Genomic DNA, 15,616 nt, shown 5'->3' with positions numbered 1-15,616 from the left:
CACTAGATCGTGGCACCAAAGTAGCTCAACTCGTAGCGAAGCAAATTAACACTCCGTGTTTATTGTCACAATAGTGTACATACACTAGCTATAATCGTTAACAATAACCATTTTTATAGTTTCAACAAATAAGCATAATAGAACATATGACAGTAGTATACTTTGGCGGATTTACTAACACATAACAAAAATAATTGCCATTTTAATCATGTTTAGGGAATGTGATCGATTATTCATGAAGAATCTGCATGCATCGCAACCATGATAAGCTGTTCTTAAGCGAAGCTCTGCAACCTTTCGTCCATTTATGATTTCGTCGTTCCTTCTTACATTAATTTGTGCAAGTAAAGCTATTAGCAAATTGATCGTTGCATTGTTATTTTCCTTATCTGAGAGGACATATTTTGGCTACCTCGCACCCATGGACACCTAGACTATGTTAGTAGTACAGAAAATACGCATAGAAGTTACAGGACAATCAACTAAACACATATAATAAATTTATCCATACTGGATAAACTTAACATCAAAAGTGTGTTTTTCTGTGGTTAGATATAGTATTTCTATGTTCTTATGTGTTTTGTACTATTACAATTTTCTTGGAATCTCATAGCTCACAAATCATATTTTTCCATATGACGTATTGCGTCTATTGCTACAGTACAGACTAGAGTTAAACTAAATACAAAATGTTCGCACTTGTATAGTGGCTACAATAATTCAAGAAACATATACGGTCAGAAAAGAAAGCAAAATAATTTCATTATTCATGAATTCAGAAAATCATTTCAAAAGTGATACTAAAGCAAACTTTAACACATATTATAGGCATATGACAGAATAAGGAAAGCTTTTTTTGCAAGACAAAAATTACATACTTACTTCACGTATTACTCGTTAAAAATGAGCAAATCATTGCGGCAGAGAACTATGAAATGTACTATTATCTTTCTTGATTCGCAGGAAGCAGTTTTCACATATTCGTCAATGAAACGCGTTTTATACAAGCATTGTTTTGTTTATTATTCTTTGTTGTTTGGTATATGTGTTCATTTGCTAATGCTCCATGGATTCATGAGTACCCCGTTTGTTGTATTTGCAGTTATGTGCAATTTGTGTTTGTTAAGTAATTGTGTTGAATTAAGTAACAATACAGCTGCAACATTCATTTTTCCTACGCAGCAACTTAAAAGCGCTTTTCTTATGCTCTCTTCGAGTTAGAGAGTTCACAGTTTATTCTGTTGTTTATCCACTTAATACCGATTCATTCTTTCATTAGGAATATTTCATTGCTAGGATAACGTTACTTTGGGCAAAACAGGCACATTTTTGCGTTTTTTTTTCAGACGAAACGTTTTTGAGGAGAAACACAAAAGTTTTATTTGAAGAAATGTCGTAATTAATTAAAAGCTTTAAACAATATTTAACAACAAATTTGTCGTATAATAAAACACAAAAAACACTTTCTTTAGGCTATGAGTTTCTTCAAATAACCGAAATTTCAATTTTTCAATTCAACTAACACATGAATAAAAAGAAATCAAGAGTTTGAAAAAATGATTTGTGATTAAAACAAACCTGAAAGGTAAAAAACGCAGAATCTTGTACGGCGCAAAGTTTGTCAAACCAGTGGTATTGGACTATTTTGATATTATACTACTGTGTCCAAAAAGTAAGGTGACACGGTGTCCAAATTGCCCGCGTAAAAGGATATCTTTAGTTTTGTATTTTTTATATGTTGTCAGCACTGTGATTGACAACCATGGCAAGTTTCACTTCAAAATATTCACTAGTGTTTGAGATACGTATTTGTTTGTGAACTGCTAAAAGTGCATTCTTTGTTTTTCTCCATGTCGCAAATTTTTAAACAAAGAATTTGCATTAGAAATATTTTTTCTGCTGCAAATATACCAATGCGAATGGTACAGAATGTCTTTAGTGACGATACTACGTCAATAAAAAATATTTACACTTGGTGGAAAGACTTCCAGGAGGGTCGGAAACGTTTTGAACAGGAAGAACGCTCTAGACGACCACCAACGTCAATCGATGCAACTCACGTCCAAAAAATCAAAGATTTGATGTTGGAAAACCGTCGATTAACAACAAGAGACTTTGTGGCATATCAAACATATCCGCTAATTACATTTGGAAGGATGTTTTTCATCTTAAGCGCGTCAGTGTTTGATCACGATAATGCACCATCTAACACTTCGTTGGTTTTTTGTGACTTTTTTGCCAATATTTTCACTCATATCGTTCCGATAAAACCGTATGCGCCTGATTTGGTTACATTTGGCTTCTGGATTTGGTTACATTTGGCTTCTGGCTATTAGACAAGCCCAAAATTTCGCTCCGGGGACACTGTTTTGACAAGATAGAGCAGATTCAAGCCGCTGCGAAAAAGGTGTTAAAGGCCATTCCTAAAGCCGACATTTTCGCGTGTTTAGAAAACTGGAAAATTCGTCGGCATAAGTGCATTGTGTCTGGGAGGGATTACATTGATGGCAAAAAAATAGATTTGGAAGAAAAATTAAACAACTTTCAAAATACATCCAATGTCACCTTACTTTTTGGACCCAGTAGTATGTTGGACAGCGTCTTCATAAAAAAAATTGTTTTACATAATACGAACGGACAAGCCGAATGTTTAAGTAAAAAAAAGATATAAAAAGTAAAATTAAATACTTTACTTAAACATTCATCAAGTTAAACTGTATATTGCTGTAAAATTTTGTCCGATGCTGTATGAGTGAAAAGGTCACGGTAAATTGTCCTTTATTACATTGTACCTGTCTGTATCTGAAACAACAAACAATGGGTTCCAACTCAGGTTAAATATTTTATTTTTGCACTTCAAGTGAAAAAAAGATCGGTGGTGACTGCAAAAGATGTTGTCATTTCCATATACTCGATTAAAAGAGTAATTTTGTAAAAAAAATGAAATATCTTTAAACTATAAAAAAAATTAGCGAGAAAGAAGAACACTTAAGTAGCAGTAGCAAAACATGTCTAGATCTGAATTACAGATTTATAAATGCTGATAGGTTGGTATAATAACATCTCTTTTTAAATGAGGAGCGATTGTTTAAGCATTTGCATTTGTTTATCCCTTTTTTGTCGACTTTAGGAAGTTTTTGGCATATATTTTTAAACTCAGGTAGGGGTTTTACAGGGGTTTTTCTTCCTCTTCCTTCCTACCTGCAGGAGGTACACCTGGAGCTTTCGCACGACGACGATAGTTTCAGCAATTTTTCACATTTTTGTTCTTTGTTTTGTTGAAGCAAATGGCAAAAAGCACTCCAGTAGCAGCGGTTAATATGCATTTAGTTATTTGATTTAATGCACACAGTAAATAGGGTTTTGCAAGCCACACACTCCCGTTACCGTTTTTGCTGTTTTCCATTTCATTGCAATATGATTTTTTTCATTCTGGTTCTAGCTACTTCTTTGATATTGAATCGGGTGTACTTTTTATGGTTAATAAGAATAGCATTAGTAAACATAGATGTTCATGAAATATGTTTTCATAAATGCAGCAATCATGCCTTTGGTTTGGCTGTCTGTAATATTCCATTCAGAGGAGCTGGAGAACTATTTCGTCGTTATGGATGGAGTGTGTATTTTACTTGATAGCTTATTAAGTATGATGTTAGCGATTGCCGGTTATTTGCAGAGCACAACGAGTTTTACGAAAATTCCTATGCTCGCAACTCTTAGGAATGTGACAAGAGTGTATCCTTTTTCATAACCATACTTGGATACATCATCACAGGCGCACTCTGACAAACACACTAGCACGCATACATACATACATACATACATACATACATACATACATACATGCATACATACTATCAATCGTTGCTTTCACACATAGCAGCGATGTCTCAATCCAGGTGTTATAAATGCAAGGGTATCTTTCGCATATCTTCTCAATTCTTGATTGGAATTACTGTTGCTATAGCTATAAACAATGACCAATCATTTATTTACCGCGATTTCTGTTAGACTTTTCGTACCAGTCAACTCTTCTCACGGTTGTAGTAATATTCGCAGAGCAAAAGCTTTAACATTTTCCGACATCGGCATCTATTACGACTACATATTACGTAAGCTTAGTTTACAATTTCTCTTCATTTGTTTTGTTCATTGACTTCAGCGCGGTTAATATGTATATTCAAGCTCATTCATAAATCATTTACATCGTGGTCATTCATATTTGGTATTTTAGCTAGAGGTTTCTCGTTTCATTAGCGGCGTAAAAAATCGGCATGCATTGAAGGAAAATTAAGTCATGTAAAAGCAGAATCATTCGGTGATTCTAGTGTAATGTTATGACATACTTATAATAATAATGCTCTCTATTAGCTATTATTAGCTATTTCCTCTGCTGCCCTTTAAACGTGTCCGATTACTTCGCCTAGAATTGTATTTCATTTTCTACAATTCCTTTGATACTCGCAAAAAATACATATTGTAGAATGCTTACACATAGAAAATTTATGTTTATCCTAGATTCTGGTGAGGCATGTATGTATTTAGTATATATTTGAAATAATTTCTTATTTACAATATATTGTATAATGACGCCTGTTTATAGCCGTAACAAATATGTGAAATTCGTAGACAACATCGATTGATACTTTATATTATACACGATGCATTTGTGGCAATATTTACATTTTCTACATAAGGTTTTACATGGTTTTCAACAGATCTGCGGTATGACCACCCCATACCCGAAAAAAAAACCTGTAGGTTAAAAAGGATCATCTCTTTTAAAAATTTCTTGGCGATTCAATAAATTATTCTGTTTTCATTTGCTAAAAATTTCAAGAAGTTTGATATTATGACTCTAATTTTTCAACCAATTTGCACACAAAAAATGAGAACTCTCACGTAAAAGAGGAAAAAAACTTATTAATCTTGGGTGTCATGTGTTACTCTGTTTTTGTTATATTCTTTGTTTTCCATTATCTTTTATAGATACTGAGTGCATAAAAGAGAGTAGGTGAGCACTCTAAAGTAGTTCTATGCATGTTTAAATATGTTGCATTGTATGGTGCAACTTTCTTTCCCACATCTTGCTTACATACGGATTAATTGAATTCATAAAGTGTAACTGCTTACACAAAAGAAAACGGCCAAATTGTACTTTGTTCATAAAAATCTTCTTTAGTAACACAATTGTCTAAGCTGAGTATTATATTACTTTCAACGTGAAGGAATGAGAACTAATTCTAGGGAACTAAAAGACGCACGCTATGAAAATATGAGTAACTTAGAACAGCAAAAGTTGAAAAGTAAATTCAATGTTGAAACGAAACATCTAGATTGATGTTATTTAGTGGCTGTTACGTCAAAACGAAATATGGCTCTTCGATCATGCATTGATGACTATGCAGTAGGTTATAAATTAAAACATAGCTATTTCAAAAATGAAATTTTTAATACATATTGTTTCGTTGAAACTGGAAATAAGCTGAAATGCTTACACATTAATAATCCTAACATTTTTCTTTAAATTATTTTCCCCTTTTAAAATGTTAGGCTGAAACATGCTTTATGGTACTCAAGATAGGCGTTCTCTCCTATTCTTCCTGAGTAGTTAGGTTAGTGCGCAATGCAGTCTGCACACACGTTGCAAAACCACATTGCCTAACGATAAACTAGAGATAAACAAATCAAAATCGTAACAGCAACTATTACCGTATGCAGTTTTTATACTTCACAAACTGCACTTGCGACAAATAATTATTTCGTATTATAATTTATATTTCACAATATTTAGCTCTTATACTTAACCGCAGTTATGTATTTTTTCTCCCCTATTTTTTCGTTAGTATTTCCAATTTGTTTCTATTTTCCATGCATTCTTTTAGAGAATCGATAGATTTCATTTCATTATTCGATCTTTCGACGGTTCATAATATTTTAAAAAGTCTCTTATCATTATCATTATTTTAATAGTTTGACTAGATACTGAGTAATATATGTAATACAGTTTAATTCAGAAATCAAATTGAAACAATTATATCCTTTTGCCGAAAAAAAGCTTACGTTTGAGTAGTTTTTTCATGAACGTGTTTTCTTTTAAAGTAAATAATGGATCAAACGTGATGCATGAATATTAAATAAGAAAGGATGTTTTGATTTGGAATATCTATGTTTTTTACATTGCAGTAGGATTTATAATTGCATAATGCATATAATGCAAGACTGAACCAGATGTTTATCTTCATAACCATGTTTTGTTATCAACATTATGAACCTTCTTTTACCGATCACTGCAAAGTCGCTTATATCAAACATTTTTTCCGTCTTAATTTCAACTATCAGCATCATCACCATCAACATTGTCGTAGGATATAGGACCAAATCACACTATACATTGAAACATTAGACTGAATAACAATGATTGATCAGTAGTCAGTTTGATTTGTGTTTAGCTAGATCAGCTAAAATTATTTAACTTCAAAACATAGTGTAAAGTAAGTGAGCATTAAACTATAGCAATTAAAAAACAAATAATGTGAGATCACAAATTAATACATGCCCTATTCCGCCAATAACGTATGTTGTGTTCAGATTAAGCAATAACCGATTATGTTACATATGCCACACTAACAGTATGTGTTAATAATCCTCGTTAATAATTAAATTAAAAGCTGGCACTGGTTTATTTTGTAGACGTGAAGAATACCGTTGTGTAGAAACCATAATAGGTGATATGGCACACGATAAATATAAGTAAGATAAAATTAAGAGAATCATATGTTTAACCTAAAAGCTCAATCTCAGGTAAAGCATAAAATAGATATAAACATAAAATGTTTCACGGACGCTGATTTTGATAGCCTTAGCTGTCCTATGCGTAGGATTCACTTAAGTGTTCAAAGAACTGTTCAAAATTAGGATCGTTGATGGCAGGAATAAATGATGGACTGTCTATTGGAGATTTTGTTACGCTCCTGTATTGTTGATGAAACGTTGATAGAATTTCGCGAATCTTTGCAATGATCTCCTGCACTCAGGCATTCGACTCCTGTGGATAGAAATCAACGCTATTTATATGGTATTTCAACGAACGAATAAAGCAAAGAAACAAAGCACATCAATCAATAAATGCTGACATTTTTATAACCTACCTTTAAATTATCGAAGTAATGCATGATTTGTTCATAGTCCATATCGAGGTCATCCAATCCTAGGCTTTCCCCTGGGCCAACTTCACTATCCGGTGTGGTTGAAAACATTGGATTTCCGACCACTGCTGGTTTTCTATTTATCTTACGCTCAGTCTGAGAACTTAGAGCTGTTGCAAAGCTTATTTCCTCAATAGTGTCCGACACACCTTTCATTGCAATGGGTTGATTCTTGGTATGTTTGTGTAACGGTTTTACAAGCACATTTTCAGTGTCGTTTATATCGCAGCATTCTGGATTAGCAGTGCAGTTGCTGGGCTCTCCATTTGGACAGTTTTTTGGAATGTTACTGAATTCACCTCCTATTAGCTGTTGGGTTGGGTGTTGGGGCCCGGTAGTAGTATCATCTTTATTCGATGAGTGCGCGCGATCGACTTGTGATCGGCTTTGCTCCTCTAACGTTAAATGATGCTTTTGGGGATTGATTGTATCAAATTTAAATGCAATCTGTTGGGCGTTATGCTGCTCTACTAGGCGTTCTGCCATGTGCAAATCTGTCGGGAGTCTTCTTTGTACTCTTGAATTGTCAATCGGATCGTTGGATTTAGCGACAATCGAAATCCCCAAATCCTCAAAAATGTTTGATGATCGATTTGTAGCCCGCCTGCCCGCCATTTGCTTTGGCTGTTGCCAATATTTTTGTTGTACGTTAATGGAGTGTCCTGTATTTTTGTGTTTCTGCAAATGACCGCCATTATGTTGCTGTGCACATAGGGCTTTTTGGAGTTGTATCTCGAATGCTGGATTTGTAGCTGAGCAACCTCCTACTCCTGGTCCCGTAACACTATTCCGAGAGTGTCGATTCAGGTTCTGCTTAGGAGTTTCTACCAAAATGTGAGTTTCGACCGGGGCTTGCTGTAGTAGATATAAAGAAAAGAAATGATCTATGAACTCATGTGCAATGATATGACCCTTTAAATTGCTCTTACTCTAGATCCACTAGCCATGCTCCTGTGCGGAGGGACTGGCGGGCGATAATCTGATGCATCTGTTACCTTAGCATGAGGAGGTGGTGGAGGTACTTCTTCACTAAAATTATACATAAAAATATGTTATTAGCGAAGCCATACACAGAGTATAATTATCGAAATCTTACACTATAACATCATGGCAACGATTCCGTTTGTTGTAAGTGGAAGAATTAATCGGTGAGTTGATTTCATTTTTAACACACCCAACATTTCCCAAACGACTGTTATGTGATGGTATAGCAGTAGATGATGGCAGTTGTATATGATTTGGGTTATCAAAGCTATTGATTTGTATTATGCTTTCGTCCGCATCTCCGTACTTAGGATTCATGGGATTGCTAAAAATATGCATTCGCGAATCTAAAACAGGAAATGCGAGTAAATGTTGTAATATTTACATTTATATTTATATCAAAGCAGAAATTTCAATACTTCACCTCTAAAATTACCAACGGTATCTGATCCTGCTTCTACATTACATCGATCCATCGTAGCACGGCCTAGCCAAACCCAATCGTGAGCATTTGTGGCATATGATTCGGATCCCTTAACAGCATCTAAAATACTGTTACCCATGCCGTCACGTACGCTAGCTTCACCGTTTACGTCGATTGTTACCGGTCGATATTTCGAAGCATATACTACGCAGGACACCACAAACACAGCAATCGCTAGGCAAAACGCTGTTAGCACAATATACATTCCAATTTCAAGAGTGGCCGCATCAGCATGAACCATACTCTTGTTTGAAGTAAAACTTCCTACTTTCCCAGAATGATCGCCAGTGACAATAGCGCTATCGTGATGGTGCTGCCTGGAAGGTTGAACTGCAGCTTCCATTGCATGCCCATTATCATCCTTCAACGGTATTCCTATTAAAATATCTTCCAAGTCGCTAAGTTCACGTCCAGATTTACTACGATCTCTTCCAACAATACCGTCATTCTGAACTGTGTCTGGGCGAGTGCTAATCTCCGTTCCACTGAAGTCAACATGCACCATTGCGAGAGCACTTACAAGAGGGCCAAATGATCCCTTTATACCCTAGAAAGTTATGAAAATATTATTAACGATTCAAAAATGTGATAGAAATGTTATACAAATGTTATACACATTTTAAATATATTCATAAGGATGTCTCGATTGCAGCACAATAACAGACCAATAGTGAAATAAGAGATCAGGAATAACCATTCACTTTCACATTTACCTGTTTGGATATAGGTAAATTTCGTCGCAAACGGCATTCTTCTGAGAGCAGTAAAGTTACACGAAGCAACTCTCCATTACCCTCACCAACCGCAATCACGCGTGGATGATGTGAAGCAAGCATTGGAGCAAAAGCAACGACTTCGGTGTCCAAACTTTCTACTAGCAAAAAGTAATCATCCACGGAAATGTCCCTATTGAAAAAAAAGCAAATCATTACTCATAAATTTAAACAAGCATAACCACATAATACCAACCTTAGCGGAGTTCGTGATCCGTCTGAAAATTCTAGATCAATATCTAGCAGTCCCTCTTGATACTGGGCTGTTAATTTTCGGGTCACGGATGTTTCCGCAATGTAACCATTTTCAATAGTAGCATCATTAGTAATCGATAGCTGCAATCCAGAGACTACTTTTACTTGTAGTCTTGTGATAGTGACTTTATCACTGCCAACTCTAACTTCTCGGGCTCCTATAACTCGCCCAGTTATTGGAGAAAGAACCTAGAAAAAAATATGTTTCGTAAATTATCTGTATAACTTATTATTCTATGTAACATACTTGAACATCGGTGCGACCCATCGCTCGTCCTTGCAAGGTGCGACCCCGAAGTGTTGCAATCTTTGGATCAGCGACACGAAGCAACGGTTGAACAAGATCTGTAACTCGAAGACCAGTTCGTCTTGAAATTAAATAACTAACTCGCCCAGAATCTTGATCAACTGCTAGGAATCGTGCGTAGACCTCCACGGGGCTCTGTTGGTATCTAGCACGACAAACACTACGATCTGAGGACACACCGTTGACATAGTCACTTCCATGGTTATCCCAGCCGCTACCATAGGCACGCTTCTTGCGTAGTTTGCCTTTTGCATTCATTCTGTTATATAGATAAATCCACCCATCACTGGTTAGTTTTGAAATTTACTTATTTTGTACAAGCTTTTACGTACGTGCTCTGATCCTCGGGAATTTTCCAACCTTTGATCTGTGATAATCGGAAATCAGCAACAGAAACTTCAAGTGGAAATTCGGGCATCCATACAGTAAACCTCGCAAGACCTGTATATGTGCCGTATTTAACCAAAACAGACGCATTCGATGAGCCGCCTACCTCTGACCCGTCTACGTAGACAGAACTGCAGGACGAAGATACCTACGGTGTGTTGGAAGTAAACACGAGAATAATTATATTCAATTCGTTGAGAGGCGATAGAAACATGAGAAAAAAGTTTACCTTAATCACACTCTCGTCTTCTGCTGTGCAGGAGCTCTGTAAAGTAACATCTGCTACCTTGCCGGCTTGAGAAACAATAAATACCTTCATCGCCTGAGAAACCTGCCGTCCAGTTAAAACTGCAGTATTCATAAGTTCCCAATTCTAATCCACGAAAAAAGGAATAATAAACAAAACATGTATACGTCGTGAACGTAACATTAACAGCACTAAAAGTCGCTTATAAACAATTACGTTGTGCAAATATTGATCTATAATAAGTCTTTAATAGATCTTGTAAAAGAGGCTACTTATAGCAATATCACTGTAACAATTACCTTGGCTATGGGCAGCACAGCTTGTATATCATCCTTTTGTATCTCAATTTTTGCCACTATCTTTTTCCGCCCTTCCTCATGCGTCGCTGTGCTTGAAGCTACTGCTAATTCCGAAGAGAGATCTTTTGACTTAGGTCCATCATGCACATAACTCACGGACCATATAATTCTACCACCGTCCCAGTGTTCCTTGGTATCGTTTGCCACTTCGAGCATCCACGAGAAGATTTCCAAAACACTGTTAATTAAAAATAGAATAAAGCTAATCGAAACGTTGTTACGAATATGACACAGGTACTACTTACCGATTTTCAAATGCGCTTGAACCAGCTCGGTTTGTTTCTGCGGGACTGTCGGGATCTTGGTCTTTACGGAAAGCTGTAACACGTGCTACAGTATGCTTTGTGTTTTCTTTTTCAACCGAAACATTCCATTCATCAGAGGACGCCGTGGCACCAAGTATTCGCATTCCTGCTTTAACGCGAGCCCTATCAATGTTTATCATTAACACAAAGTGGACTGTATAATACCGTACTCATTATATTTTCAAATACGTGTGTACGTACCTCACAATAAATACTGCGATATTTTGTTCTGGCTCAGGATGCAAAAAAACCGGAACATGAATTTTTGACATTGGATACAGAGGTTGTTGGGGAATCATCATAGTCAATGTATCGTCGGCTCGCAGTTCTTTATATGGTAGTTGCGACTGAACGAGCGGGATTCTGGCAAATGGCGTGAGCGGTTGAATCTGTACCTTTGGTTCACAATGTTCTGGACTGCGAGCCGGGGGTTCAAAAACGCTATACGATACTTGCACGATACGCTGAGGGCTTTTCGGTGGATTTCCATTAGAATGCCCATCTCTTTCCGGCGCGGGAAGTGGAGGCCACCAGTTTGCAGGAATGATTACCTCTGCGACACACACTCCATCTTCGCCTTCTGGCATACATCGTCCCTTCAATGGCACTCTATTAGTCGATGACGCGTGAAGAAGAACGCATATTTTTTGGCGCTGCACATGACCACCTGGATCAGCACCCGCGTGAAACAAGACGCGTAACACAGGTGAATCACGAGCAATTACATTTTTAACCACGTGTGCAGAAATGTCCAAATGAAGATTAGATTGCTGTAGATCTATGAGCGCTGCTGTTGCATTCTGAGAGCCAGAGTCGGTAATGGCTGAATCCAGAACGTCAGGTACTATATATCGTGCCGGTACAGTTTGTTTGGTCGAAAACGGACCGTAACTGGCACGAATAGATACAGGTTGGCTAGTTTGTACCACCGTGAAACGATCAGTCGACAGGACGGATCCACTGCCACTGAATCGTGCTTTGTTGCTTAATGCTGATGATGAGGATGATGCTGATGTTAAAGCGTTTTGTCGCGGAGAATGTTTGAGAAAAAATCCGCTGTCCGGTGTTTCAAAGTGGACTTCCACGCAGAATGATATGCTTAAATTAGCTTGAAGGAACAAATAAATAAAACAACATACACATCATTTGAAATAGTAACGTGAAAGTATTAAGTTATAGTCGAACAAAAATAAACTGAAATATATAACTCATGCAGAACAGTGATCTGTGTCAATACGAGAAGCGCTGTACTAATTCATAAACAAAAACACATACTAAAACGATTTCAATAATGAATAATTATTTTCTATAAGCATTAAATTCACCAGAAAATATAGCGTCGTCGAAAGTAATTATTCTATAGTGAAAATATATCTAGCCCTAAGATGTTCATTTTTATCTACTCCATTCGAATTTTTCTCAACGTTGCGTCAATACAAACTTTTAGCATTTGAATACTTAAATTCCGGCAGCAAAATTTTCTTTATAAACAAAAGCAAGCAATTCTCGATACATTCACCATAAATCATAGGAAGATAATTGATCAACATCTGTTACTTGAATAAGTGGTTCGGAGAAGTGCCTTTTGTCACTTAATTTAGTCAAGAGTACGAATAGAAGGAAACATCGAAGTGCCTCCTGGCTGTTTTAAGTACTCAATATATTCGTAGAGACAAACAGTGTAGTGAATAGCGATTGTCTACTTTCAAGTCGTTGTAATTGCATTCGTTTTGGAATCCGTCGCTCAAGTGTTTCTCCCGACACACACGCCTCAAAGTTGTTTCTATTTTTTGCTAAACCACCATGTTCCTTCGGAGTCAAGAGCATCTTTCATCGTGTGCTCAACGTGATGATGTTATGATGTAGAACAGACAGTAGAACAGAGCATAGCGCATTAGGCTATAATAGGTGTTAACAGAATTTTTTAAAGAATAAACATGGTGATATATATACTAATTTGGATTTTAATGTGAAATCAACTGATTGAAAGTATGTAGCTATTGCCTATATTCTAAGAGTTGAATTGAGACGACGTTGCATTTGGGTGTGCTAAAACGACAGAACGCAATCGGAAAAGCATTTGCTAAACTGGGTCATCAACAAATGAACTAGCTAAGCATAGATACGAGAATGGTAACACTAACTGTATCTCTTAAAATAGTTTTCTCATGTAATGCCACCGCCAGAAGTGAGCTAGGTATCACACTACGCATTCGAGGAACGCGAGTTAGGGCCGACTTAAAGATTATACCCAAAAAAGTGTATGAATGTGATTTTTAGGCCATATCCTGGAGCCACCATTTTTGAATATTAAAAGTAAACTTGTGCGATGTAGTATTTACGATAATGTTTGCTCCATTTATCTATCATGCAAACAATTGCCTTTTGACAAACCATTGATTTTAAAATGTGGTAAAAAGTGCACATCAATATGAGGGTAGACCACTTTTTTAATTGAAAAAGGATACGTTGCAAAGTTTGGATTTTAAATATTGATTTATACCTTAGCGCTGCACGAATCTGAAGCGGAGTTTAACTTTTACCATTTTGGTTTTTATTTAATGCTATTCTTTGAGTCTATCCGTATCGGAGGAGAAATTCGGGTACTTACCAATGAAAAGGAAAAGTTGGATCCCCTGATACTTCTTCATGTTTTGAATACGCCTACGACTCGGACCAGGATACTTTTTGTTCTTTGCAATTCACTCGATGGCTCGCCCCTGCTCACGGAGAAGCGAAGCGGAGACAAACGGGTGATATCTTCTTTTTTCTTAGCACTTGCAACTGCAATTTTGTTCACATTTTCCCCGGATTTTGAACTGCAAAAAACACTGCATTATCGCAAACCACCGCACCACACCTACGGCAAATTCACATCAGAGACGAAGAACTTCTCTCGTTAATTGCGTCCTGAAGTTCTCTTGCCTCCTGCCTTTCTCCATCCGAGTGAATTGTTTATCGATTTTTTCCTTCCGTTTCATGTGGTGGCGAGCGTTATGGACAAGAATCTCCTACTCGTCCAGTTCGTCGCGCAGCACAAAAACAGGTCGAAACCGAAGCTCAATTGCATTGATTCCGGGGCTCAACCACCGAAGTTAAAACACGCACCATTTTTGTCCTCCAATCCTTGTGCCTTCGTGTAATCACTTTCACTTTCGACAATCCAGAAATTATAAAGAATTCAACGAACTGCTCACAAAAATAGCCACCCGTATCGTTTTTGCTCCTCGATCTTGGCGCTATCCATCATCCATCCTGGCGCATTCCGAAAAATCAAGACCACGCTCGGGCACGGAAATACTCACCTTATCAATTTCTGCATCCATGGAAGTCCATCAATCGTTTTTCCGAACTTCCGAAGCAATTTCCCAATGTTTTTCCAGCGTTTCTTCAGCGCTTTTCCTTACGGAATTCCCGGGTGTGGCCAGTTTCGTGAATATTTATTTTGCTGCTGAGGCAGTTGTCCAGGCGCATAAAGGTGGCGCTGAAGTTGAGTTTAATCAGAAGTGCGCTTGAGTTTTCCTGCAAAAACTGCTTCCCGTCAGTGATTTTCTGAATTTTCCAATTTCGGGCTTTTTAACTCGCTTTTCCAGTTTTCCGTGTTGCTCTCAAAAATTCCTATTTATCAGTACCACAACAATCGGCCTCGTTTGCTAAAAACGCCTATTTTATTTAATTGATACATCCATTAAAACGCAAACCCTACAGACAGACGTCGGTTGATTTTCGGAAAAAATCCTCTCTTGGGACTGGGAGTTTAGTTTGGAGCGGCTCGCAAGGCGCTTTCGATGGTGGTGTTTGCAAAGCAGCCTTTTGCTTCAGCTGTTCAATTAATCGTTGCTCCTGTTTAATTCCGTTCCTGTATGAATCGTACATTTCTTTCAGCTTTTGCACCCTCTGTTTTTTTGTTTCGTATCTACCAATAGCATCAACGTTCGCTGAGAGGAATCGATCCATTTTTCCGATTTGAAACCGATAAATTTTGGCGATTTTTGTCAACTGATCAGCGTGATTCACGAAATACTCCTTTACCGAGTTTGGCAAAGCTCGGTTGATCAATGTTTTTCGGCAAGGTTTACCGCAAACGTTGCAGTTGCTGGAGGAGGTGCAGCATTTTCGACAGGATATGTGGCAACAGGACGATATAAATACTTCAGCGTCTCCCGATTGGCGCTGTTCATGACACAGTTCACAAAACACGTACATCTTCTAATGCGTTACGCACAGATTTTGTGCGAGATTCAGGATATCGAGGTTCTTCTTGCGATTTTTCTCGGAAAAACCATCCGCGCCGTTTCTTCTATCGC

At 37.2% G+C, this 15,616-nt stretch overlaps 1 protein-coding gene and 1 long non-coding RNA gene across 5 annotated transcripts; both read right to left on the bottom strand.

Moving 5' to 3' along the window:
- Nucleotides 1–4,579: 4,579 nt before the first annotated feature.
- On the bottom strand, nt 4,580–14,876 carry LOC125950470 (transmembrane protein 132E). Of its 4 annotated transcripts, none has more exons than XM_049678481.1 (15): nt 14,507–14,875; nt 13,921–14,128; nt 11,511–12,417; nt 11,250–11,432; nt 10,945–11,182; nt 10,628–10,771; nt 10,344–10,546; nt 9,952–10,270; nt 9,646–9,893; nt 9,390–9,582; nt 8,617–9,223; nt 8,305–8,539; nt 8,138–8,237; nt 7,152–8,063; nt 4,580–7,048 (listed from the first exon to the last, which is right to left on the bottom strand). In XM_049678481.1, the coding sequence occupies exons 2-15, from the start codon at nt 13,958–13,960 to the stop codon at nt 7,034–7,036; spliced, it is 4,344 nt and encodes a 1,447-aa protein (XP_049534438.1). In that variant the 5' UTR covers nt 13,961–14,128; nt 14,507–14,875; the 3' UTR covers nt 4,580–7,033. The 4 variants fall into 4 exon arrangements, with proteins under 4 accessions (XP_049534438.1, XP_049534436.1, XP_049534437.1 ...); XM_049678479.1 differs by having other exon boundaries at nt 13,921–14,169; nt 14,615–14,875; XM_049678480.1 differs by having other exon boundaries at nt 14,615–14,875.
- A 78-nt stretch (nt 14,877–14,954) lies between these two features.
- On the bottom strand, nt 14,955–15,606 carry LOC125950473 (uncharacterized). Its single transcript, XR_007468727.1, has 2 exons — nt 15,230–15,606; nt 14,955–15,168 (listed from the first exon to the last, which is right to left on the bottom strand). It is a non-coding gene; the product is annotated as an uncharacterized LOC125950473 (long non-coding RNA).
- Between the last annotated feature and the right edge of the window lie 10 nt (nt 15,607–15,616).

This window comes from Anopheles darlingi, chromosome 2 (assembly GCF_943734745.1).
Source record: "Anopheles darlingi chromosome 2, idAnoDarlMG_H_01, whole genome shotgun sequence".
NCBI classification, from domain to species: Eukaryota; Metazoa; Arthropoda; class Insecta; order Diptera; family Culicidae; genus Anopheles; species Anopheles darlingi.
The sequence above is the reverse complement of the archived record's forward strand: the minus strand, read 5'-3'. Positions and strand labels throughout refer to the sequence as shown.

Excerpts from the sequence above, each read along its gene's own strand:
- LOC125950470 (XM_049678481.1), bottom strand. The coding sequence starts at position 13,960 with ATGAAGAAGTATCAGGGGATCCAACTTTTCCTTTTCATTG. Across the intron at positions 11,183-11,249 it reads TCAAGCGCATTTGAAAATCG|TGTTTTGGAAATCTTCTCGT; the intron begins GTAAGTAGTACC and ends TTTAATTAACAG. Across the intron at positions 10,772-10,944 it reads CTGTGCTGCCCATAGCCAAG|AATTGGGAACTTATGAATAC; the intron begins GTAATTGTTACA and ends TTCGTGGATTAG.